The 27379-nt window shown below is 45.0% G+C and overlaps 1 protein-coding gene and 1 long non-coding RNA gene across 8 annotated transcripts in view; one reads left to right on the plus strand and one right to left on the minus strand.

The window, feature by feature from the left end:
- Positions 1-1554: 1554 nt before the first annotated feature.
- Positions 1555-17754, plus strand: LOC308069647. The gene is made up of 2 exons (XR_013930469.1): positions 1555-10552; positions 11433-17754. It is a non-coding gene; the product is annotated as an uncharacterized lncRNA (long non-coding RNA).
- Positions 16823-27379, minus strand: part of TNC (tenascin C) — a 114966-nt gene continuing 104409 nt past the window's right edge. For all 7 annotated transcript variants that reach the window (XM_080402279.1, XM_080402278.1, XM_080402282.1 and 4 more), the window contains 9 exons: positions 26602-26721; positions 26012-26155; positions 25000-25130; positions 23890-24022; positions 21940-22091; positions 20935-21031; positions 20087-20248; positions 18637-18800; positions 16823-18134 (listed from right to left, as the gene is read on the minus strand). In XM_080402279.1, the coding sequence (XP_080258405.1) occupies positions 18024-18134; positions 18637-18800; positions 20087-20248; positions 20935-21031; positions 21940-22091; positions 23890-24022; positions 25000-25130; positions 26012-26155; positions 26602-26721 (1214 nt within the window). In that variant the 3' untranslated portion in view covers positions 16823-18023. The remainder of the gene's footprint in view (positions 18135-18636; positions 18801-20086; positions 20249-20934; positions 21032-21939; positions 22092-23889; positions 24023-24999; positions 25131-26011; positions 26156-26601; positions 26722-27379) is intronic.

The raw sequence follows: 27379 nt of genomic DNA on the forward strand, positions 1-27379 counted from the left end.
ACCCTGAGCAGAAGGACTTGCTAATGCCTGTGGGCCTATTGCAACGTACCTAAAGCCAGCCTTTTCCACCCCACAGCTCAAATCGTTTTTCAAGAAAGAACTACCTGTTTTATGTTTTCTACTGTTTTATGGCCAGAAAAACTGGGGCAGAGGGTGGAGAAGTGAGTAGCGGAGCAGACACTGTGTCTTTCCAAAGCCTTTGCAAGATGCACTGGACAAGTGAGATCTATAGAGCTGTGATGGGTTCCTACCCTGGATTCAGTTTGCAGAAGCAGGGTCATGGGCTGAAGGAAAGCTCCAGGAGCACTTGTGACAGTGGGTTATCCCTGCCATCCCAGCGGAGCCTCCTCACATGCAGCTGGGCAAGGCAAGGAATGAGGGAAGGAGTGTGGTGAAGACAGTGAGAAAAAGGAGGTGGTGGTGTAGGTTGTGAGAGGAGATGAAACAGCTTTGACACAAGCAAGGGAAACTTCACATTTGGAATTTCAAAAAATTGACTCAACATTTCTGCCGTAGGAGATAAACATCTATCTGGTTTATTACTGGGAATCATCTTTTTCTGTTTATAAATAGAAAAAGCATGTTACCTCATGTTATTTCCTCTGGGGTTTTCTGGGGGGTAGGTCTATGTGCGTGGTAAACAGCTTGCAAAGAAGTTGTTATTATTAGTAGTCAATATGAAGAACAAGAAGGCAGGGGCTGAGGCTGCAAGGTGCCAGGTATGAGCTAGCCACAAGCTAGCCACAAGCCAAGTATGTCTTTCACTCATCTGCAGTGCAGGAGGGACAGCCCAGCCAAACCGCTAGTCTGTGCCTGTGATTGTTGTTGCTTTGTGATGCTGTCTGTATTCCTATAAGCATTTTTCTTGTTGAAGGACAACTTAGGTGAAGATACAAAGACCTTAAAATCTAAAAACTAGCAACAAGACACGAAAACATCGATAAGCAGCTAGGCAGGATTACCAGTGCGCTCATTTATAAAAGCTTTTTAAGCCTTGACAAAGCCTTGCTTGTGTCGTGGTAACAGTCAGCAATGGAAATGTGGTGTTGGTTGCTGTACGCACACATTTGAGGCAGTCTTGTGAACTTGCAGTCTGAACAGGTGATGCAGAGTCTGATAGGAAGCTAAAGCATGGAGCACCACTTATCTGGTCTGTAAGGCTTTGCCTTCCAGCCTGAAGTGCATGAACTGCACTTGCTCGCCTGGAGCATCCTCAGGGTTGGGCAGAAAAGCCCTTCAGTGCATGACGGATGGTCCTGCAGGGAGCAGGTCTGGCTTTGGGGTGAGGGAAAGAGAAGACCAGCAGGAGAAGGGACTCTGGAGATGGGGCTCCTGGGGCTCCCACAAGCATTTCTGCATGCCCAGGTGGGCTCCAGGCATGGGGGATCATCTCAGATAGCTGGTAGATATGTGACAGTAGGTTCACCAAACCCATGGTAACCTTAATCCTATGGATGCCGTGGCATATTTGGGGTTTACTGTGGATACATCTGGTCAGTGCAGGCTTTAGATGACCTTCAGGGCAACCTTAACTCTCAGGGTAGCGCTACCCGTGACAGTCGTACAGCAGGTCTGTGTCAGACCCGCACCAGGGCTACTCTGCACCAGGGCTTTGGTCTTCTGAGTCCAGCTCCAAAATCGCGTGCAACCAGTTGGAAATATTGCAGTGGAGTCCCTTCCTCTCAAAAATGTTGTTTCATTAAGAGTAAAACCCTTTTGTCGAAAAGATGGCCATTCTGATAACACTTTTCAGAAAATTAAAAAAACCCTTATATTTCAATAAGCTCGAAAGATGCAAGTTCATCATTTTGGAAATAGAATGATTTCATCTTTCTATAAAAATGTTTTGTTTTGGAACATTCCACTTGACACTGTTTTATTTATTCAATCTATTTATTCAGCTTGAAACTGTGGTAAAAATCAAGCCCTTTGATCTCTGTTTGCTACACTTCAGTGGTGGAGAAAGGGACTTTTTCTTTGTGATACTCTTCTAGGATTTTTTTGTATTATGAATAAAAGTTATTCTTAAATTGCAGCATTGCAACCCAGATACAAAAGCTAGTTGCTGATGAAATATTTGCATGACCAGTGGTTCTCCAGTGACAGCAAACTGTCAGCACTTTTATTCAGTAATTCGGGAAGACTTCCCTTGCTGCCAATCTAATGAATTTCAAACACTTTGAAAAACGATCGGTTGGCTTTGCTTTCCAACGAGACAGCTCAGTGCAATAAGGGTTGGGTGCTGGTGCACAAAGACATGGGGAGAGGGGTCAGGGATTAGCAGACAGGCAAGATAGGTGGAATATAGGAAGAACGGGAGAAGTAAGGAGTTAAAAATAGGTGAGGGACTAGGTGGTTGAAAGATTCAGTTTGTGGGTCCAAAGGGAATGGAAGGGATGTTCTACATGAAGACAAGTCTGCCATGACATGGTTTAGAGCCAGGGCTTGCTACTTCTGCCACCACTACATGTTGCTTGGGAACATTGTTAAATGCGCTGGAAAAGGAGCGCAGGGCCATGGCTGTTGACAGCGCAGCCACACGGCATGGATGAGCTGCTGCAGTGCTGGTGACTCTGTTAAAACAACGGGAGGTGGGCTGCCTTGCTGGCAGGGGAGCAGCTTCTGCCCTTCTTGACGCAGCACTTGAGTGTGGCAGAGGGCTGGAGGAGTGAGCTGGAGTGGAGGGAGAGCCATGGGGTGCCCAGGGTGAGCATCAAGGGGAGTGGGGGCAAACCAAGGATGAAGAGATGGTGTGGGTATGGTTCAGAACCGGACAGGATATTTGCACATATGATTGGGGGACTGAAGAGGAACAGAGAAGAAGAGGTGATTGGGGATAAAGGCAGTGCAGTGGGGACAGCGGAGGCTGTGTGCCCTGAGCTGACACTGGGGTGATGCACAGGTGCTGGATGGTACAACTGGTGGTGAGTCACTATGTAGGCAGAGGATGTGGTGCAAGGCTCGGAGGAGCGGGGAAGACCCAGCCTCAGCACTGCTGCTCACCGCTTTGGAGAAGAGTGAGCAGCAATGGGGTGAGACAGCTGAGGTCACAGCTTGTCCAAGCTTCGTGGGAGCTGGGCACGAGGAGCAGGTGCCCAGCCTTGCAGGCAACTACCACTGGGGATGGAGACAGGCAGAGGTCAGGCACCTCCTCTGGTGAGCTTGGATCGGGGGACCATTTTTCTGATTAAAACCAGCAGTTGGGACAGTGATTCTCCACACAAAGAGGGATTTCTATAACCACCTTTGAGACTTTTTACCTCTCTTTTTTTTTTTTATAATGTTAAAATCTAAATATTTACCTTGACCTCCAGCTAACCGTGCAGCAGTAAAGGGAGGGAAACCAGCCAGATGGAAAGCAAAATGACAGAGCACATGATGGACCTACAAATCAGAGCACATCCCAATCTAAGGAGACTGCAAAGGCTGGTAAGTTTAACCCTGGTGAATAGTTTGCTGAATGCAGTCATTGAGTAGCAATAAATCTGCTACACTAATTGCAAGTAGGTAGAGGAGGAGGTACCACAACTATTCAGGTTACCACAGAAGATAGTCCTAGCCGGCTGCACAGCCCACAGCCTGTGCTTTCAACACTCCTACAGTGGAATCAGTTGTGATAGCCATCTCTCTGAGCAAAGAGCTGTCCTCCATTAAATGCTGTGGCTCTAAAGCTGGGAGAAGATGGTTCAATGAATCATTGATTCATTGGAAAGGGCACTTGTGGGTTGGCTGAGCCACTTCATGAATTTGAGTTGAATTTTGCCAGGTGGTTGAGGCAAAACCACAAGCGCTGAAAACTTTTGGCAGGTGTTGTAACACGGGAATTAGACAAGATTGAACAGTGATTGGAGACAGTTCCAAGGTTAGTTGCTTTTACACTTCTGATAAGTTTGGTTCTTGCCCAAACCTGAGCCAGGTGATGCAGACGTTATTCCTCATCCATTAATTGGCTGATTAAGGTACCAATGCACACCATAATAGCTGTAGATATGTTATCTCTCTCTGAGTAATGCAGACCACATATGAACAACCTTCTCCTGTCATCAGGAAATCATTATTATTCAATAGCATGCACAAACCAGACCACCATGGTCTGAATGAAAGGGTAGGAAAATACCTGATAGTAATTTTCTGAAAACTGCAAGTTATAATTCCCTCCCTGGGACTCGCTTTTACAGGATGAATACTTATTAGACAAATCTGAATTCAACCACTTATGCTCTGGACTCTGCAGGGGATCAACAACCCTTTCAATGCTAGCTGGATAAGGAAAGAGCTGTAATTTTATTTTTATGCCAGGAGCAGCAGCAATAGGCGCTAGAAAGATGTGCTCCATACGTACAGCAAAACCATTCTGGAGCCAACTGGTGGATGCAGATAAGAGCCCCTTGATGAAACATCAGCTAGGTCACCCCCCGCTGTCTTTGGTCACTGCAATGAATCAGAGCCCTGTGTGAGTCAGACCAAGTAACCCCCAAGCCCACTACCCCACCTGCGAGCACGGGGGTTAAGTACAAGATGCTTTAGGGGAGAGTATAAGCAAGAGACAAAATATCGTGGGCATTCACCTGCATGATCTAATTCCTGTTTGAGTCCAGTTAGGCACTGTGACAAGGAAATCCACAATTTAGTCATGCAATGTATAAAGCAAATGTTCTTTTAATTTATTTTAAATGTTTTGAAGGGTTTGTTTTCTGGGATGCCCTTTAGGCTTGTTAGATAAAGAACTGGATTTCACTCAGGCTTGCTGCCCCTATGCCTTCAATATTTCATGGTGCTCTTCCATACCTCTTTACTTTGCAACCGAGGGGGAGAAATGGACACTTTTCGGAAGGAGTTTGTCTAGCTTATTTTATGTACCTTCTTCAGAAGGGCATGACTGATGCCCTGGCGGTAGCTGTCTTTCCTCAGTGCCTCAGCTGCCATCCACTTTTGATGAAAGGGCTCCATCTCTGGGACACTTGAATGTCCGGGGGAATGGAGAGCCCAGCTGCACCGCGGAGCAGCTGCCTGAAGTCTCGGACCATGGGAAAGAATAAAGAAAACCAAAAGCAAGGTGTGCTCTTTGCTATGACCCCTGCAGGGCTGCACAGCCGGACCTGGAGGGCTGTGGCCCCCAGGAGCAGCCCCTGGCAGCTGCTGGTGAAACCCCAGGAGACAACGGGTGGAAGGGGTTGTGTGCCAGTGGTGTGCTTTGATTTGGAGCAAAAGGCAAGAAAAGCGAGCGCAGTGAAAGGGGGAGGCGTCGCTGCGGCTTTCTGGGAGGAAGCAGCGCAGGCAGCAGGACTCACTGCCTGTCCCCATGGGGGTGGGGGGGGGTGGGGGGGCAGAGCTGCACCCCAGATGCTGCATACAGAGCCAAGAGGGATGCAGCCCTTCCCGGGGAAACACTGAGCATCTCTGCTGACCCTTAAGATATTTTGCCTCTTACTTATACTCTCTCCTAAAGCACCTTGTACTTAACCCCCGTGCTCGCAGGTGGGGTAGTGGGCTTGGGGGTTACTTGGTCTGACTCACACAGTGCTCTGATTCATTGCAGTGACCAAAGACAGCAGGGGGTGACCTAGCTGATGTTTCATCAAGCTGATGTTCATCCAAGGGCAGGAGAACCCAAGCTGGCCAAAATTACGAAGAAAAGCTAAAATGAAACAATATTTACTTGTTAAAGATGCTGAGGCAGGTATTTGGGTTTGTTTTTCTTTCAGCTAATGCCAGGTCAATTTTTCTTTTGATCTGCCTTAGTCCCCCCATCCCTATAGAGGCAGGCACAGTGAGAACACGCTTCAAAGAAAGCTGACAGCTTTCTGGTGTGGTTTTGTATGGTTTCCTGAGAATCAGGGGACATTTCTTGTTTTGCAACTTTACAGAAACCCACAAGTATGCTGAAGTGCTTTAAAGACCTAATAAACAGGTTGGTGTTGTGAAAGTTTAGCGAGGGGCAAAAAACGAGCACTGCCACGGTCAGCTCATCTGCTGGGCCCTGACAGCAAACGTGCTTTGAGCTTGCTTGTAGCTGTGGCGAGCATGCGGCGCCAAGGGATTTAAGGTACCGGTGAGGTGGATGGTTATGAAGCTGCAAGAAGAATGTGGTTAGTTTTACTAGCACCTGTGGCAAGTTCCTTTCAGAGGTCCTCCCACAAGGCAGTCTGTGTTGTACAAGATGATGCAGAAAGAACAGGAGGAGGGAGATGATTGTGTCATATGTTCCCCTGGGGCTCGCTATTTTATTAAAAAAATAAAAAAAAAAAAAAAGAAAAAAGAGATTAAAAAAAAGCAAAAAAAAAAACCCCAACCAACACTCTTTAGATGCTTTTTTTAATTTCACAGGGGACATTCAGTGGAAACTATTATAGTGGCATCGTAGGAAGGAGCCAGGCAGCCTCCATCTGTGTGCTGAGCTCATCCCGATCCCTGTGCCTCGAGGAGGAGGGAGATGAGGACAAGAGCAGGCGCTTGCATGGTTGAGGCAATGGTGGTGGCAGTCGAGGGAAGAGGGTGATGATGCTTTTGGCTTTGGCAGTGATTTGCTCTACGTATTGAACTGGGCATTTTCTGCCCCTGTGCTTGGGCTTTTGCAACCGATAACATGGAAATCCCTGGCGTGAGGAGATCTCTTGTGGGACTGCTGCCTCTTGGTGTGTTTGAGACATTCCAATAGAAAGTGTTTTCTAGCAGATTTCTTTATGAGAATTAAAAATGAGTGTAAGAAGAAGAAAGAATAGGAAAATATTTGAAGTACAGAATGGCAGTAAGTAGCTCTTATTTTTCACTCTTCCCACGTGTCGCTGGTGAACACGTCTATCTGGCTATGCTTTTTTTTGCAATTATATAAGCAAAGACATAAGGAAAGCTTTCTTCCATAAGTGTTCACCTAAGAAGAAAGCAAGAAAGTTATAGAATCAGTGGTAGTAGATGATTAATGAACCAAACCATCTCTTTTCCCCCAACCACAGCACCACACAATGGGTTTTCACTTTCTCCCAATGGCCTTCAAAACATCCTCATCCTGAGGAGCAGGTTGTTTTGAGCTGATATTTCTGTACCTCAGCCTAGAGAAAGGCACTGGGGTCTCAGAAGGGAAGGCACGTCTGTATGATCACTGGTATACCTCTTTCTTGATGGATAGTTAGGAAGCATTGAAACACCGATGTTTCTTAAGCTAGAACATATAAAGCTTCTCTTGAAAGGACAATGACGTGAAAAATTATCTCATGACTCTTACAAGGACTGACTGAGTAGCCTTCAACTTAGTAAATCAGAAATAACACCAGTGCCATTTATTGCTTTACGTTCAACTAGAACCAATGTAAGCAGTGAAAGAAGAGCTGCCAGATGTGAAAATTGGCCAAAAATGATCAGATTTGGACAATATCTCTTGGTTTGCTGCTTTCTGAAGTCCAGCTTGATAAACTTCATATTAATTTTCTGAGCACCTTCAGCCCTCACTGGGAGTCAAAACAAGGTCCTGCAGCTAAGCCTGGCTGGAGAAGGTGGAGACGAAGGTTCCCAAAGTCACGAGTGGTCGCACTGGCTGACACGAGAGACCTTTCTGCCTAACTTGGACCTACCTACACAGGTTGTAGGCTTAAGGCTGTCAACAGCTTTAAACCATTAAAAAAGGCAAGAGGCCACCAGGGAAACTTAAAAATAGGGTGCCAAGAGTGCACTAATGGCTGCTTGCATATACACGTGGTTCAAAGGGATGTATATTTGCAGTAACTTCATTAAAATAAGCTGCGGTAATTTGAGGAGAGGAATTTTCCTTTCCAGTGAAGTCCATCTGGCAGTTTACCCACAAGTGGTCAAACACAGCAACGTCTTTGGGGCTGTGGTGCCAACTCACAGCATTGCTAAGGTGCAAAACTTTTGTTAGAAACAGAAGGGGCGGTGGATTTTTTTTTTTTGTTGTTGTTAAAAGTGTTTGTTTTCTGTGCTTTATTTTTTTCCAGGAAGAGATAGACGAATCTCAGAACTGATGCACTCCAAACTCTTAAATGCTGGCACTGCTTATTAGCTGCTTGCTCAGTGGAGAATATTCTTCCTTATATAGGCCTTTCAGAAACTAGGTCAGAGGATTAACATGAACACTGGCTGCTAAAAATCCTCTTTGACAGCCTGCCTTCCTTTATCATTTTTTTCACTTTGCCCACTGCAGACACCAACACCTTCCAGCTTCTCTATCGATTTGTCCGGGGGTGAGCTGTGCTGACCACCAAAGGTAGCTCCACTCCCCACCACTGCTGCACACCCTTGGCCAGCTGGCCTCTTCGACATTTTTGACCCCCAGCATCAGCTGTCTTCCCTGGAAGGAGAGGTTGTTTTTCAAAGAAATGTGGCGGTGCCACACCAGCCTAGGCGTTCAGTTGATTTGTCAGTAGAAAAACATCTGAACACAGCTGCCCTGGTGTGCTACAGGATGGGTACTCAGGATACGCTGCCTACGTTTTCCAAAGGTCCTATTCTGAGAAGAGGGGAGCTCTGCTAAGTACCAGGCAGGGTGCCAGACGTTTACACAACAGTCCCCCTAAAAGGCTACATCTTCTCAATTGGAGCTTCTAGGAAGGCCTGCCTGGCAAATAACAATAATAGTCACTGACGCTTTCTGTGAAATGTTTGCACTGAACCGTAAAACTCCACAGAATATTCTTGGTTTTAGATGCTGTTGCTAACTCTGAAGGATCACACACGATACATTTGTGCTGATGGGACATTTCTTGCCATGCTGTTTACAGGTGAGAGATAACATCTTTCTGTAAGACATATGTATGGAGATATATATTTATATATTAAAAATACATACACCCACACATATTCACACATGCACAAGACTTTAAAACTATCATGATACACCCACTTGTCTGATGCAGAAGTGATTTTCTAGCAGGAACAGCACATGCCATTATCATATATCCACCCTTAATCTGATTCCTAATTTGTATGCACATGCATACCTATTTTAGGACTAAGCTCAGGACTAAAGTAAGATTCTCAGTGAGGATTTTAAAATCTCTGGATGACCTCTTAGCAAGGGGATCTTTGTTCCAGAAATGCTAAGTGCAGTACAGCCCTCCAAAATCTGCTGTACCTTCAGGACTTTGAAATTCTGACCACCTGGGAGGGAGCAAGGCTCCTGCAGTAGGTTCTCGTTTTGCAGCTAATCATGCAGCCTTCAACTAAAAAATAAAGTAGCTGATGTTTCTTTGGCCACTAACGTATGCAAAGCTCAGAGATCTTTTGCTACAGAAACCTTAAACTCTTATCATGTGTTGTTTTCTTTGCAGTTGGAATGAAAGTCACTTGTCAGCTATGTGTATCCTTTCTTCTCTTTCTTCTCCAGATCCAGGTCTAGCAAAGTGTACACGAGTTGTCCACTCGCCATTTGGGCACTCCCTGTTCAGACAGCTGAGCATGCCGATGATTTTCTTCCTTGCTCTATTCTAACTCCAGGCAGTCCATTGGTGGCTGTTGCCTTTGTGATGGGGTCGAGGGGATAACCTTATTTTTTACTGCCTCTTGTTTACATGAGAAGTAGGTCTGTTGTCCCAGAGGTGCCGTGTGTCTCCTTTTTTGCTGTACTGTAAAGTCCCCTGGGCATCCACCTGGGTAACACCATCAGGTGATGTTTGTTCAGTGCTCAGCCAAGAAGGAGAAAGCAGACGTCTCCAGAATTCAGTGTTTTGCAAAGCCTCCCAAATCAATGCTTTATTGAGATGGGAAGTTTGATGAGAGTTGCCCAACTGCAATAAGGAGAAAAGTTCTAAAGGCACAGATTGTTAAAATCCTTCCCTGGGAGAAGCAAAAGTTTCCAGCTAGGCTCATTAAAGCTAGCTGTACACTTTGATTACCTGCTCAGGCCTTCGGCAGATGAAACAAGGTCTGATCTGGGATTATTCCCTCCTAGGATAGAGTCATATCTTTGGTTTTTCCTTTCTTTTCTTTTTTTTCTGTAATGTACTTTGAGGCATATACATAAGCGAACGAACTGATTGCTACAGAAAACAGAGAACCCCTACTTAAAAACGCACTATAACAAGAAATATAAACATGCTTTTTTCACACCCTAACAGAGGATTGGAAGGGGGTATCCATCAAAATGTTTTGGCATGTTAGTGATTTCTGCTTGCATGTAGTGTGGGGCTGGTGGGACTCAGCAGCCATAGGCAGTTGCTGTCAGCTCACCAGGGCTGATGCTCAGAGCCTGGTACCTGCTGCCACCTGTGAAACCTCAGTGGTTTCTGCTCGCCTGCTGAGCTGCCAGAAATGCTGACATTTACGCTGAGCTGGTAGAATTTTAGGGCCTCTATACCAGTGATGCTCCCAGCTTTGCAATGTTTTATATATATATATATTTATATATATATAAATATAATGTGTTTGTGTGTGTGCATGCTGTTCATGTGTACTCTCCCTCTTTAGCCCCAGAGCGGTGGGGAATGGAGTGACATCCTGCTGGCACCGCTCACACATGGTGTTCCCCAGGGCTCAGCGCTGGGGCCAGTCCTGTTCAGTACCTTTATCAGTGATCTGGATGAGTGAACCAAGTGCACCATCAGTAAGTGTTCGTGGATAACACCAAGTGGGGGGGAGCACTGACCTGCTGGAGGGTAGGGGGCTGCCGCGGGACCTGGGCAGGTTGGGCTGATGGGCCGAGGCCACTTGTATGAGGTTCAACAAGGCTCAGTGCTGGGTTCTGCACTTGGGTCACAAAAACCCCACACAATTTTTTTTTCTTTTTTTTTTTTTTTTTTGTTTATCTCAGCCAGTTACACTTCTTGGCTCTGTCATAAGGGACTTGAAACACCTCTGTGGGGACTACTTCAAAATTTCCCTTCAAAACGTTTTTCTAGGGAAGATAGGTTTGTTTATTTTTTTTTGTTTTGGCTAAGTATCTTCTCTGCAAGCAGCATCCTATTTACCTGGAAACCTAGAACAGCTTGTTAATAAAAAAGTCCCAACTCTTCCTAAAGCTAAGACTTTTAGAATTGGTTTGATGAAAAAGTGGAAATTATCTTGGAGAATAAATCTGAATGGTTGTGCCCATTGGTGACATAGCCAAGAATTTTTCCTTCCACTTGGGCAAGAAACAGCCCTTTTCACATTATTTCTCTTCTTCTCTTTCTTTGCCAGCTACGGAAATAGAAGGACAAGGCACTAAAGTAAAGTAAAAGTAAAGAGGCAGGGGAAGGGCGGGGAGGAAATGAGCACATGGAGTCCTGAAAGTAGTTTCAGTTTAAGCAGTGGCCAAAATTTCAGGTTAGCTCCTGGTTTTAACCTTTTCTGCACAACTATAAAGAAGGGGGATGCCTGAAGCAAAAGGAGCCACAACAGCGGCAGTGAAAGGGGTTGTCTGTACTGAAACCATCCGTGTGTTGGTTTTTTCCCTCCTAATCTGTCAATCTATCTTTGTCTTTTTCTCTCTTTCCTCTTTGCAGCATATAATTTACAGTAAAAACACAGGAAGCTGAATGATTTCCTCTGAGGAAAGTACCTGACAAAGAGGTGAACGAGTGAAGTCACCAGGCCCTTTGACTTCATCGTTACCCATGGCTCCTCGGTGGTTTCAGGCAGAGACGCTATCTTGCAGAGACACCTTTGAAGTGGTTTTGCCAGATCATGGCAGGTGGGAGGCACACAAGGCCTGAGTTTTTCCCTGTGGCAATCCAAGCACGGGGAGTCCTGAGCTTGTGAATAACAGCAGCTATTATTTACGTTGCATGTTGCACACCAAAAAAAAACCCTCTCAACCATTAACAGGCTGTGACCAGAGGTTGTTCTGCACACGGTGCATGGGCTTCAGAGGTTCCTTGCTTATCCAGAGGCTGGGCAGTTTGAGGCTGACTCCTGGGGGCTGCAGTGGGGGACCCAGGCAGGGGGAGGCAGCCTGCAAGCTCCTGTCCCTACGGCACAGCCAGGGCTGCCGTTTGAAGTCCATCTCCTCCATCCCTCTCTGCAGTCTTCTGAGAAGCCAAGTTGGAGAAGCAAAACACCAGCACTAAGGAATGGGACTTGGACCTCCTGTGTTGCAAGGTCCCTTTGAAAAGCTCAGCCCAAACTTTTGCGGTTTCAGACGTCCTGAAGCGGGATTTTTACCCGAAAAAAATGTATCTTCAATGTAACTTAAAAGGGCACAAGTGAGTAACACTTCAGATATCATCTCAATGAGACCATGAGTTCCCCACACTTTAAAAGTGACTAAAACTCAAGTGGGTTTTTCAGTGTGCATGTGACTAAATGTAGGAGTAGAAGGGTTGAGAGACAGACAGAGATTGTAAACTTGGGAGAACATCACCCTCTTTGTTTGACTATAATGCAATAACCTCCTCTTTTTTTCTTCTCCAACTCCTACTACCTCCAGAAAACCTTCCTTTAAATTGCAGATGTGTTGAAATGATTGCATGTGCTTATATTTTCCTGCTCCATCCTCCACTTGGGATGTCGTTTACACTGCAAAATGAAATAGGACTGATTCATTTTGCAGAAGGAACATGATTGATACAAGCCCGGATGGAGACTCATTCTCAGCTCTGTGGAAATTCCTCACCAAGGTTGCTAGTCAAGTGAAAACCTCTTCACTGTAGAGTCATCAGGGTTGTGTTGCTACTCCTAAACTTCTTGGGCTGGAGCCAGAAAAAGCTTGTGAGCAGGTAAGAATGACCCAGAAAACCAGAACTGTTCTTACATCATCTTTTTATTCTTTTTTTTTTTTTTCTTTTTTTTTTTTTTTTTTTAATGAGAACTGTCTCTCTCACCTAAACCAGCTGCTTCTTCACAGCAAAGATGTCATGTTATTCTCTAGACTGAAGGTCTGATGAAGGTGTGTTCCTTTACAGCGAGGCTGTCAGCCTTTCAAGAACAAAGATCATATGTGCAGCTTTTGCTGATATTTGTTTGCAGTCTCCTGGTGACAAACCGCACCTTGTTTAGCCAGAAAAACATATGTTGTACCCACACAAAACTGCTGCGGCATGACAGGCTGAGATTTCTTTACCTGGTGAGGGTCCCGGGAAATACCCAAGAAAAAGGCATATGAACAAAGACTACAGTCAAGAGGGTTTCTGAGCAGATTTTTTTCAAAGAAAATGGTAAGGTAATCCTGAACAGGGGATATCCCCACCTGGAGCTCTAAAGCTGCTGAAGGGTTCATGTCTTCTGTTTTGTTTTTATTTTTACATAGATTCCCCCCCCCCACTCCCCATAAAATACGTTTTATGATTTTGCCTGATTGTTTTGTCCAGATCCTATATTTGTAAAGTTATATGAAGGTGCCTCGTATTACTTCCAGTCTGCCTGTAGCTCCTGATGAATTGCAGAGAAGAACAGCAACCAGCCAAGCATCGTCTCAGCAATCCCAGCTGTATTCCATAGGTCTGTGTCATCTTGTCCACATTCCTGGAAGGCAGAAGTACGACGTGGCAAGGTGCCTATCAGGCTAATGCCACCACCTTGACATTTTCTGGGTGGAGGATCAAGCTGCTGCTTATTGATGATGGCTAAACATCTCTGTTCAGCTTTCCCTGCTGCTAATCAAGGTCTGACAGAGAAGGTTCATTAGGTTAAGCACCAAGAATGCTAAGAAGAACAAGAAGAAGAGGGGGTAAAAAAAAAGAAGAAAAAAAGTACTGTTCCTGCAGCGTGTGACAGCCCTCAGAGTTAATGTGGCAGCTGTGAGAAGGTTTACCAAGGCTGCAGTGTTGGATTCAGGTAGTGAAGACTGAGACCAAATGGGTAGCCGGGGCAGCCACTGGATCACTCTATACTCAGATTCCTAGTTTTACACGCTCTTCAACCCCCAGTTACGCCCAACTCCTCTTAAAGCAAAGCAAGTAAAACTTTTCTGTAATTTTGAATGAAGTTATTTGTATGTAATTTTTGTAATTTTGTTGAAGTGACATCCTTGTACAGGAAAGACGGGAAATAGAAGGTGTCTTCTGTTATAAATCACTGCAATAGTTTGGGCTACTTATTCACTAATGTTGGCTCAGGCAAGATGCTCTGGTTTTGTGGTTATATTTAGCCCAGCAACAAGTGAGATCAATTCCCTTGATCAATGAACAGAATGGAAGAGCATCAGGAGAAGAGGTAAGGCAGCTGAACTCAGAGATGGTGCAGCAGAGGAGGGTGCTCTCCTGGGGTCAAACTGGGCCGACATCAAGGTCTCACTCTGGTTGAGGCAGATGGAGGAATCTGAAGTATCTATCATCTCCCACATCAAACTGGAGTGCTCTAGCCACTCTGTCAGTGTGGCTAAAAACTCATGCCTGGATTCAGAAAAAACCCATCATTTAGCAGTCCAAGTCCTACAAAAAGCCAGAGGATTTAATAACCTAAAAGCTGCCATCAACTTAAGCCTCAGTCCCCAAAAATTATCTGTCCAGCTGTATTTGCCCAGCTGGCTTGAAGCGCTCACCTCACCCGTACTTAAATCCCAGTCTGAGATCTTGCTAGGACTGCAGGATGAATCGAGGTGTCTGCAGGGCTGGGCGCACACATTGACTGAAGGAGGCAGAATAGGTACAGTGGCACTGGAAAAGATGCTTTCCATCTACACATCTTAAAAATACCCCTTATGGATACAAACAACGCCATAGATCCCACTCATTTCCCCAAACACCTCCTTCAGTGCCTTTGAGACCTTGGATCTTGCTGTCTAAATATTCCTGAAGCCCTTCCTCTCCTGCCCCCTGTGAGGCTCCTAAACTGCTTCATTGTGTTAACTGTTAACACCAGCACTAAGGTGGTTTATGGTTTTTTAAGTTGACAAACTAACCAGACAGCAATTTGGTCTGCCCTTGTCAGGTTTATAAATAAATTTCAGAACTGGGGGTGTTTTAAAGCTCATCTCACAAATGACAACCAGGAAAGGGGGGAGAGAAATAGCAGAAAGCGAATATCCCTGACAGTGGCCCGCAGCAGAGCTGCTTGGTACCAAATCAAGCCCATGTCAGCTCTGAAGGGTGCTTTGGCATGTGTTCCTTCAAGGATTTGCCAGTTTCTCTCTCACAGTAGTAATGATGAAAAATACCAGGCAGGGCATCTGTCAGTGAGTAATTACAGGCAAGATCATCTTTCTGCTGTGCAGTGTTTGTGTCATTTCTGGAGTGAGGTACAAATATGAGCCCGTCTTCAGCAGCCCTCTTTGGATCTGCCAAGCTAAATGACATCACAACCAGATACAGACAGCTTTGGGATGTTCCTAGAAATGAGAAAATAATTTCATAAATGTCATTTCTTTCTCTGAATGTCTGCAAACAGACTGCAAGATCTTTCAAGTCCCCAGTTATACAGATTTAGTGCCATTTCCTAATAACTTGAAAAGCATCTTGAGAGTAGAGCATATTTCTTCATTATTGGATTTGCTGTCTTTTATACTGCCAATCATTTGCTCTGACAAACACCAAAGAGGGGCTATTAATTAGAGAATAAATTGAATAGAGTGCTGCAGCTCACATCCTTGCTAGCACTCCGGAAGGTCAAAAGAGGCTTGTGATCCCTGTGCAAAACATACAGGATTCACTAGTATAACTTCAACTGAGGGGCAAGGGTGGGAGAGAAAGAAATTAAAGGTACATGGAATAACGTTGATGAAGGAAGTTCCTCTTTGACATGTGCTTTTGCTGCGACCTAGTTTCTGCAAGCCCAAAATAAACTTTTCCCCACAGCTGCCCTTGTGAAGTTCCTGCTGTGTGGCCACAGGGTGATGCTTTACTCCATGCAGTTAGTTTTCCTAACCAAGACCACTGCTGCTGAGGCACCACCACCAGCTAGGAAGCTCGGAGTGCTGGAGAAGACAGCAGTGAAGAATGGCAGCACCTGGACCGATGCTGGGTACCTGCAGGATTTCCAAGCTCTGCCACAGGGCAGGCATAGCCCAGGACAGACGGATTCCGTGTGCCATCTGCCGGTACCTGGGCTTAAAGCAGATGAGGGGAGTGGGCAGCGATGCCAGGAGATGCTGGAATAGAAACTGCATGAAGAGAAGACCTCCGATAGTTTTTACTAATTTTGTTAGGAATGTCTCCCACTTCCCCAGCCAGGCATTGCCTGTTCCCAGACGGTAAATCCTCTGCACCATCCCTGCATTCTCTTAGTCTGTGGTCCTAAAGTCTGCCTAGCCATAGGTAGCTGTGGCTGTTTGAGATGGTTCCTGGGAGATGAATTACAGGTATCCACAGAAATTAGACATTTCTGAGTTGTAGTTGCTGAGACGGATTACTAGCAAAGCATAGCACACAGATTTTGATGCTCTTGTCTGCAGCACCTTCTGTGTCCCCATTCAGCTATTGCTGTGTCCTGGGGCTCTCTCCCAGTAAAGCTGGTCCCAGTGCACACCCTAGCACTGGGGCGCCCCACCAGGCTCTCCCCTCTGTGGCGATGCCGAAGTTTCAGTCAAGACCATGAACAAGACAGCCCTGGGACATAACCATTCCCGAGGGCTAACGCTCAGCTAAAGCTCAGAAATGCAATAATCAAAGGATTACAATAAAAAATAATGACAATTGTAAAAGGAAAAAAAATTAGGAAGGTGGGGCCTGAGGGTGAAGACAAGTAATGCTCTCCTTCCTTCCTTTCCTCCCTCCTGATTTGGAAGCTTTTCAGTGATGTTTCCAATGCACACACACTTTTTACACCCTGTTTCAAATCAACAATATCCAACCTTACCCAGGAACTAGCACTTCATGGTAAGTCTTACTCAGAGCTGATCACATCCACTCTGACTGAAAGTATCTTCTTTCCCAGCCACTTCCAGCGAGCACCAAGGAGGAGACAGAAACACTTGTCTTGTTTGAAAAGTACAGCCTTCAAACAGGGCAGAGAGACTGGATTAAAACAAAAGATCTTTTATTGCCTTCAGCTGAAGAGTATGATACAGAGGAACTACACATAGGTTTCATTCATATTAAAAAAGAGAGCCCTTTATTTACACAAGTGTTCAAAGTTGCCCATGGTACCTAACAACAACTCTGTATTTGTATTCTTCTGTTAGTTATTCCCACCTAGATGGAGCAAGCGCTGGTCAGTAACACTTAGAAAAAACATGTAGGAAGCTTTTGGGCAGGAGAAAAAAGAAAAAGAAATATGTTCTAAAAGAAACCAGATCCTTAGGGGCATTTCACTGTTACAGACCCAGCAGAATACTTACAGCCAGTCACTGACACAAGGAACAGTGTTCGTATGGGCTCAGCAGCCTAATCATTCTCAGCCTTTCTTTTGCTTCCCCATCTAAGGTAACATACCCTGGACATGCACAAACTCAACATGTATGAAAAAAGGTAGAAATTTATTTTAAAGTAATTGTGCTTTTATTTATAAAAAAAAAATTTACAATCAGACACTGTCCTGCTGTGTTTCCGAAAGCATGGTTCTCTTAAAAATGACAAAAAACTTAGCTTATTATTATTATCATTATTATTATTACTTTTTCATTATATTAATAATATTAATCTTATGTTTAAGTTTAAAACATACTGCTTTCCCCTTCCCATCCCCTCCTTCTCTGTGGTACTTGATATATATATATAAAAAGGCTTTCCGACGACCAATGAATTTCAATTATAGCTAATAATAATAATAATAATGATAATGATAATTAATCATACACATTTCTGTGTGTAAAATATGGCTGGTTCTAGAACAAACTACCAATGTACAAAACTGTTCTCCCTCCCTTACCCCGGGCTACCCAAAAGATAGTCAAACTGTGGAAGAACCTTGTCCCAGAGGCTTTCTGAGAAAACAAAAATTAATGAAACAACATACAACCCTTGAGATCGTTGTCTTTGGTGTGGAGGACATTACTGGTGGGCAGCTGGAGCTGCTCTGCTGAAAACACTGGGACGCTTAAGGCTTATTGTTTGGGCTGCTGCAGAAGCCTCTGTCGGGCCACGGGTCACCGATGCTTTGGTACGACTACCAGCTCCTCACATCCCACCACCCCAGTGATGCCAGAGGTTCTCCCCACACCCCCACTCTATTTCCCTCCCCCCCATCACCCTGCCCATAGCCCCTTCGCCACCACTCAGGCTTTACGCTCGCTTTCGCCTGCCTTCCAGATTTCGGAAACTGGAGGGTCTCAGCTTCATCTCTGCAAACTGGATGGAATATTCGTGGCCCTTCCAGTGGAACCAGTTAACACCCTGCAAAGACAAAGATGAAGTGTGGGAGGTCACACATTCCCTTTTCCTTTTGTCAGCTTTCACTGCTTTTGTTTCAGATGTCGGGCTGGTTTGTAACTTGAGAACAGAGCACGGCAAAGGAGCAGGGCTTGGGGAGGCACGGGGCATGGGGTGCTGGCACGCGCGACCTGTACGAGCAAACCCACACGATTTCCCCTGGAGCTGTCACCCCGCCTGGCTTTCATGCCATGATGGTTTGCTTCACATGTTGAAAACTACAATTGTTCCCTGCACGCTTGGGATATTCCTTTGGAAAATCATACAAAACGATGAAATTTTCACCAGCTGACATTAAATTCTTGTTTTGTGAGCAACTGTCCATATCTTTCCCTATGATCCTTTGGTCTGGAGGGTGGGCTTGGCTGGTGCTCTTATGTCCGGGTAGCTGAACCACCAGACAGACCCATAATTCCAACTCCCCTTCTTCTCATGCATTATGGAAGCCTTCAAACGCCAAACTCACCTGACTGTGGCTGTTGTCACCGTATCTGCCCATCAGATTTACTCGGTGACAATTCTTGTACCAGAAGGCACCCTTGTATGACAAAGCACAGTTGGTGATGGCAGAATCGTTGTCCTTGTCAAAGGTGGAGAAGGACCTTCCGTTATGGTATGTCATGGAGTCACCTGAATGGGGGAGACAAAAGAAAGAGCAAGGTCAGTGATTTGCCTGGTTTAAATCACATAGGAGTGACCGTTCTACAGAAAATGTTTGGACCATGCCATGCACCATCTGTGAAGCCTGACTGTGTATCTATGTTTTTAAAAATTGACTTGTTTTAATACAGAAGGAAGTGACAATTTTTATTGTTGGAAGCAAGTAAAAATATTTTCCCAGGTGGTCTCTAATCCCCAATTTATTAAGTGTATTTTTATGCAGCTCAATTTTTCTGCATTTTGTGCTGAAAGCTGGATCTTGGCCCTGTACAGAAGGCAGTGTGAACAAAGCAGGTCCAGAGACCTCCACAAGGAGTGAATCAAGACCAAAGGAGTCTCCACACTTCCCTGGCCCATGCAGTAAAGCCACCCATCTTCTTTAGCTGGAAACACAGACAGAGAGACGGCTGCCTAGCACTGACCTCCCACTCCCAGGGGCCGGGTGCCCATTTACAGGTGGGTGCAAGAGGACCAGCCTTGGGTGTACGCCTGAGGCAGCGCTCCCATTCATGCCTTACTATCTCTACGTTGCTCCATCCATTAATCCTCAGCCTGAATGCTTAGGAAAAGGTAGTAGTAGGATTGAATCCTACTAACTATAGCAGCTACTACTGCTCTGCACCAGTGCGTTTGCCTCAAATAGACATTAATTCTACTATTGCTGCATATTCTTTGTCTGTAACCCTATAGGCTGTGCATAAAGTTCATGTGATGGTCACAGGGCAGAGTCCGTACATACACATCTCTGTGGTCTCTTTTTATGCACCTAGCAGCAAAATCTCTTTTCAAGACATCCTCTGGAGCTGGATTTATCTTTTAATCCTGTGAAGCCCTGATGAGGACTCACTAAGTGCTGCAGGGTTTGCCCCAGTGTAATTACAAAAGGCAGATGATTTGTTCAGCAAAATTAAAAATCATGTTATAGCAGGACTTTGCCGCATATTCGGCTGAGAAGACACGAGGCTGTGCCAAGCTATTCTTAGCTGTATAAATGACAGCCAAGCATCAGCCAAATGAGTTATATGGTTGTTTAATACACTTGTTTATATTCTGTCATAAGCATGCCATAAAATGTGGCACCTAAATGATTGGAAGATTTAGAATGGAAACATAAAATATATTGATATGTTTATATTTTCAAACACCTAACGTACAAGAGGTACCTGCTGTGACACTGATCTGCAACATTCACAGTTATCTTGAGTCAACTGGGAGGAAACTGCAAATCAGAAGCAAAAAAAAAGCTTTCATCTCACCTGCTGTGCCACTGTACCCATCCACTCTTAGCCGGTATCTGCTCTTTGAGTCTCCAACGCTGAACCTGTCATAGACAGCATAAGCTGTCTCACCTTTGTCCCGCAGATCCACACGCAGCTCGTACTGGCCCTGAGAAGTGATTTTGTGGAGGTTCTCCAGGCCTGTGGATGTAAATGAACAATTCATTTGTCTCCCCGTGTTTATTTCTCTACCGTCACATTATCCCATAAAGAGGGTCATACTGGCCTGTATAGATACAGCAGGGCATACAGACTGGTGAGGGAAGTGAGCTGTTTCAGCTGTTAGCACAACAGCAAACAGCTAAACCCAGGCTGGCTGGGAGACCTCTTCCCTTCAAACCACGGCACAAGGTAGCCCGTTGGGAAAAGCAATCAAAGTTGTGCTGTGTGATCATCGCTGCCTTTCATTTTACAACCAAATAAAATGTAGCACAATCTTTGAAAAAATTTGCTTTTTCCTTCTCTTTTCCCCACTTTGCTTCTTTCAGTCATACGCCTGTGTTGCTGCGGGTGTTCTGGAAGTACAGGCAGAAGGTTTGCTGTTGCTTCTCAGGCTGCCTTTTGACTCTCTATGGAGCCCTGGTGAGCACTGGTATGCTATGTTTGGTGACCCAAGAAATGTGACAGCTGTGACCTGCAGCTGTGGGGACTCGCTTGGACCTGGCAGTTCCAGTCTCCCTCACATGCTCTCCTCAGCCTCCCTCAGCCAGGTTACCGTCCCCTTTACAAATATCCTTGCCAGCTAAGCGGAGGCTTCCAAGAGGCTCCTAATCTTTTGGGCTGCGTTCATCTTTTCTTTTTAAGAAAGACAAATTCTTGACACTTACCTATCCAGAATTCATCCTGAGGATCTCCAAACCCAGCCACATAAGTCTTCCAGTTCTTGTAGAAATCCTCCTTTCCGTTTTGACGCCTCAGGAACACCTACAACCATGGCCACAAGCAGCGTCACCGACAGAGTGCCTTGGGCAGAAAGGGCACTAGCGATGTGGCTTTGCCAAACGCAGAGCCTGGCATCACTGCTGCCCTGCCTTTACCACCCGGAGCAGCTGCTGGGTTGTACCACGACTGCTGAATGCTCCCTGCTGGCTTGGAGTGTCTAGTTTCTCTGTTGGGTTCCCAGGCTCATTCCCTGCACGATGCTCTCTGCTTTTTTAACAGCCTCTTGCACTTCTCCATTTCTCAGCCAAGACTTTCTACATCCCTCAGTCCCCTAGCCATGCATTTCTCCAGCTCCTTCTTTTCTTTCTGTGCCCTGGGTCCCTCTGGCATGTCCAGATTCGAGGCTGTCAGTGCAGAGAGCTGGTGGGTTTATTGCCATTCATTTGTTGTCCAGGTGGGATGTGTCCCTTGCCGGGCTTACCACCATGCCCCATGGCTGCTGCACACCTGATTTTTCTGGCCTGTGATTAAATCTCCTTCACTGTCTTTCCCACCCAAATAGTCAGTCCACCCTCCTCTCACCTAATTAGCTAATTAGAAGGTGTGTATCTGATCTAAGATGGTAATTTCAGCATCCCCTATAGCCAATGGAGAGAGATCAGTGCTTTTCCTAGGTGCTGAAACCACTGATGTGACCCATCCTTTGGATGGTCTCTCTCCTCTCCTCCAGCTCCCCCCTCCACCTCCAGAAAGAGCTGGTAAGCTTGTTCTAGGCACCTAGGTGTCCTACCTGAGATAAAATTCCCCAAATTTACAGACAAGTCATCCCTACGCTGATAAGAGAGCACTACAAGGGATGCTGTAGGTGAACAGGGATGGGATGTGCTATCCCTGCCCTTAGTACAGGCAGATACACGTAAGGGTGGTGGGGGGCTCTCCCCCTTACTCACAATCCAGCCGCCGCCGTCCTCGCCCATGTCGCAGAAGACTTGCAGAGGCTGAGCCTTGTCCCCGTTCAAGTAAATTGTGTAGATCCCAGAGGTGGTTTCTCCATTCAGGAGAGCCTGGGAGCAGTCTTTGGGGTAAGGATAGAGAAGACCAGCTGCACACACACAAAAAGAGAAAAAAGTCCTTAAGAAATCAGCAGTTACAAGGAATTTGTTGAATATAGATGACTCATGAAAATCTGTTTGGGGTCAATGGCACAGCCAAGTACATAGCACAGGAACGGGGTTGTAATTGCTATCCTACATGTAGAAGATTCACAGTAAACAGCAGATGATGTAAATTTTTCTTTTGAATATGCTTTTGCACATCTGTCTACACTTTTTAAGTGCTGTGAATGCCGCCTAACTACTCCCTGCTATGATGGGAATGCATCCGCCAGCTAAATACTGAAATGGCATGAGCTGTGTTCACAGCAACTTTTGGGTAAAACCAAACCTACCAAACCCTGATAATGTCATAGAAAAAGGAGAGGGAAATACAAAGACAGGATTACAATGAAAAATAAAAAGACTGGTAGTATTTTGCTAGCAAGTACAATATTAAATATGTTATAAAACTTTTAAAAAACAAAGCAAACACTAACAGTTGAAACTACAGGGAAATGACATTAAGCATTTCTTTCTAACAAGCTAATAGCATCATTCCAGTCAGAACAATTTCTAACCCCCTAAACAGCTTTTCTTTTTACTTTTTAAATTCACTCAGGCTATTAACTTTTCAGTCAATGGTCCAACTAAGTGAAGTTCTAGGTGTGCCTGTTGGAGAGTTTGAACCGTGGCTGTTCGCGGGGTGGTTGTTGCTCCCTTTCCAGTGTGCTGGCCATCCCTGCCGCTGCCTCAGCTACAGAATTTGCATCAGCTCCTGGATTCGGAGGAAAGTAGCTCTCTCCCTCTCACTTAACAGCACACAAATGCATGTTTCGAGTTGAGGCCAGGCTTAAGCATCTGCCTGAACGCGGCTGACACCCTGTTCGTATGGGCAAAGGCACCCGGTTAAGTCCCTGCTTGCGGTCAGTTTCCCAGCTGTTGCTTAAATACACCCAGGTTTAATTCTTCTCCAATTTCTGGTTGTGGTTTGTTGCCTGGTGGTAGAGTTTATCCTGCTCTGCACAAGGAGTGACTGTGAGCAGGGTCGGGGATGTGTCGCTTTCATCAGCGCTTCTGTGAGCCCTTGGGCTGACGGTCCAAGTGACAGAAGGGACAATGGGAACGGCTGAAGGTCCTGCTGGTTCTAAAAGGCTGGAAACCACGGAAAGTGAGACAAACAACAGGTGAGGTTTCACAGTTAGTACTGAACAACTTTTTCTTTTAACGTCAGCTGTGAAGTGACCTTCAGAGAACCCAATCTACTCTTGCATTCTGCTCACTGGAGAGCTTTCCTCTTAGAGCTGGAACCAATGCTGTGTGGCTTTTTGAAAACTGATCTCAGAAAGAGTAGAAAACAGCCTGTCCAGAAATGCATCTCCTTGGACCACTGAACTGGTTTGTGTATGTGTGTGTATGTGGTTTGCTTCATTTCAACTTCAAATGCTGATTTGTTTTAAGCACTTGCTATGCATCAATACAGAGGTCAATTAGGGTGTCAGCTGGGATTTTAAAGAGCAATGTTCCTTTCCAAATTTTAAGTGGGAAAGATAGGATGTTTCATCAGAGAGAGGACTAGAGACGTAATGTGGATGGATATAAAGAAAATAATTTCATCCTGCCAGTCTGGTGAAAGCAGGTGACACTGCAGCTCAGGGGGAACAGGGACTTTTGCACTGACACTACAAGCAAAATGAAGCACATACTGACAGTTGGAGTAAAAATCTTCTATGAGATCTGTGCCTGCTCTGCCCTGAGAGCAGTAACTTATATGTTCCTTCAGCTGTGCGTGTGCTCTAAAGGCCTTACTTGTGGTGAAAAGAGTCTGGATTGTTTTGCTCTTCAGGGATCCGCTCAGCGCCTGGAGTTTCACCGTGTACTGAGTAGATGGGCTCAGCTCTGTGAGGCTGTAAGAAGTTGTCTCGGGGTTTAGGATGACTTCCTATGGGGAGGAGAAATAATACAGGTAAACCTCAGTGAGCAAATCATAATGACCAGAACTGTTATTTGTTTTAGTTTGTCACATTATTTTTTTGTGGTAATTATTTATGGTATTTTTAACGATCTAAATTATTTAATACAAAACTTCTATTCCTCTAAGATTTTTATTAAGCAAACTTCCTTTAGAAGTTCGAGAAAAGTTGCCTGGAAATGAATGTTTACCATCATAATGTATAAATTGTGTGATTTAAAAGCAAGTTAGCATAAAAGTTTACATGCCCTAAACATACCCATTGTATAGATTTGTTTGTGAAACTCATAAAAAATCAAGAATAATCACCCTTTAGGACAAGGAAATATACTGCAGTCTTCCAAAGGCTGCTTTTCTGTAACTTTAAAGGACTGGTTTTCAGTATGCTTAGGGAATTCACCTTCTTGAAACTCAAAACCCTTTCTGATGTAGCAGGCTGGACATCCAAAATTATTTGCAATTTTTGCTGGGATTTACCTCATTTAAGCAACCAGTGTTATCTAGTTATTTAGGAACATAATAAAATTATTGGGGAGCAAGAGGCACTTTCCAAGGAGATCCATCCTGCCTTAGACACCTCCCTTGCAGAGGGGTGCGTTCTCCCGAGTTTGGAAAGGGGAATCCCATTTTTTGAGGTGTGTGAGTTTATCCCATGGTACAGGTTTTTGGAATGAGGGAAAACGGCTGCTTGTGCTTTTATCCATATTGTGGAGAGATGACGGCTGAAATTCTGGCTGCAATTGAGCTTGTTTCAGGCTGTGATATAGGAAAGTACTTACTCAGGTTTGGAATGCATTTGTGTTCAAGCAGGCACTGAAACAGGCACTTTGTATTTTACCGTGTTTATCTTAAGGCGTATGATTCTGTTCCATTGCTGGATGCTTCAGAGCATCTCTGCTGCCCAGTTCTGAGGCACAGCCCTTCTGGATTTGTTACAAGTGCTCTACCTTGACTCTGCCATCAACGGACTCGTAGATCAGGAGATAACCAGTGACAGGAGCACGAGGAGGCCTCCAAGTCAACACAGCTGTTTCTGACTGAACCTCAGTGGCACTTAAATCTCTTGGAGCATCCAGTCCTGATGGAGACAAAGGATCAATTAAAATCACATCTATATGAAGTTTAGTACTCAGGCTATCTTATGGACAGTATATTAAAACAGGAAAGCAAACATTTTCTCCCCAGAAATTTGAAATTGAAAAATATTACAACCTACATTTTGTAATCAAACAGTAATTTTCCCATTGGAAGTTTTTAAATAAAGGTATTTACTTTATCTAAGTCTAAATATTGGCTTGTGTCAGGCACTTTATAAGCAGTTTCATCAAAATGTCTTTTGAAACAAAATTGTGCCTTTCATTGTTTCACACAAGAAGAGGGATTGGTATTTATATATTCCCAGGAAGAAAATCTTTGGTTTCAATGACACCTCTTTTGGACAGGAAAATTTTTCATACTTGGTCTGGCTACAGCTTCCCTTCTTCACTGTAATTATAACATGGAATTTGTAAGACTTGGCTCTTGGCTCCTTTGCCCTGGGACAAGCCAAGTAACAGTGAGGAAAACAAGAAATGTCCATGATTTCACTGATGCTCCTGGAAAGCCCTAAGTATGAAACTAGCTGGATACCTTCAGCATTGGTATTCCAGCATCAGCCCCAAAGAAGAGCTCTTGCTTCTGCTTTATTTGAGAATCTGTAGAAATGGTGACAGAAAACCACCTTCTGGATCAGTCACGCCAGCCTTTCACCTGAGAAAAGTTGGTGCAAATGCTACCCAAATTCAGGTTTCTACTAAAAAAAGCACAACGTGCTGGGTCACTTGCTGGTATTAGAGAAACGTAAGCCAGGAGGGACTAAAAGAGATGGCAGCTCTCCCCTGCAGTGAGGTGGGACATAGCACCGGTAGTAAACTGAGTGGAGAGGGTTGCTCTCCCCTGCAGTGAGGTGGGACATAGCACCTGTAGTAAACTGAGTGGAGAGGGTTTCACTCTTCTGTGTGTCCTTCAGCGCATGGATACTCAGCGTATACTCAGTTGCAGGTCGAAGGCCCTTCAGGTCATACTCCACAGTGTTTCCTGATACCATCTGGGTAACTTCTGGTTCTAAGAAGAAAACACAAAACAGAACAGATCCCAGCATTATTCAGACATGTCATGATGTACTCAACTTCACACTCCACTAGTGATTTTTTAATTTTATTTTATTTTATTTTTTACTAGCTGGGGAGCAAGAGCAAAATAGTAAAAGCCCAGAGCCCATCTCCCTGCTCTCACCTGTGCTGATTCTGAATTGCTACCAGAGTACCTTAGCGAGAAGTATTAGCACTCTCTAGTGTTCATACGAATTATAACGCCATCTTTTCAAGAATCTTGTTACCTCTGCTCACATCTGAATTGGGAATGCCTAACTGAAATTATAGTTTTTAAAATGTTTCCCTCAAATAACAGCCCCCTGCCATCTTCCTGGAGTCACGTCGCTGCACCCATTTCGGAGCATCCTTCGAGAGCTGTACCGCTGTCAGCTCCCAGACCCATCACTAACTCCTCACCGTCCTCAGAAGCGTAGGAGACAACGTAATTATCCACAGCAGCAATCGCTGGCTGCCAGGTCGCCAGAGCCTCAGCATCTGTGATGTTCACCACTACTAGACCTGACGGGCTGTCCAGCGCTGAAAGGAAGAGAATAACAAATTGAAGAAATTTGACATTTGACAAATGTTCTTGGCTCTGTGCAATGCTCTGTTGTAAATATATGATACAAAATGCGCAAACACTGCTGCTTGATGCAGCTTTTCTGATTGCCTTTGGAATAGTGGAGCTCTGCAGGAAAGACGTCAGTGCCTGTAAAGAGACATCAAATGCCCCGGCTGGAAAGGGGGGGGTCAACATCTAGATTAAACACTGGGAACAGCCATAACCATGTTCTCAGATCAGTCTTGATATCGTCAATCTTAACGACTCTGTCAGAGCTGACATATTTCTCTCAACACCCCCAAATCTGGGCTGCTTTTTTGGAGCAAACTCGGGAGGCAGAGCTGGGAAAAAGAATTAATATGACAGCAACTGATCACCACCGTGACCTTCCACCAGCTTGCCCTGCATGTTTAAAAATAAACCAATCAAACAGGCAGCCAACCATCCAAAATCCCCACACGGTCTGCCTTGCTTCCTCACAGGACTCTGCTTTGCACATGGCTTTATGCTCTCCCTGAACTAGGATAGATATCTGCCTCCAGTACGGCTGGGATGGGCTTAGACATTTCATGTTACTATCCAATACTCGTCAACTTGTTCCTTGCCTCTGTTCTCTGGATACTTGCTCCCCCC

This window comes from Falco punctatus (assembly GCF_963210335.1).
Source record: "Falco punctatus genome assembly, chromosome: 9".
NCBI classification, from domain to species: Eukaryota; Metazoa; Chordata; class Aves; order Falconiformes; family Falconidae; genus Falco; species Falco punctatus.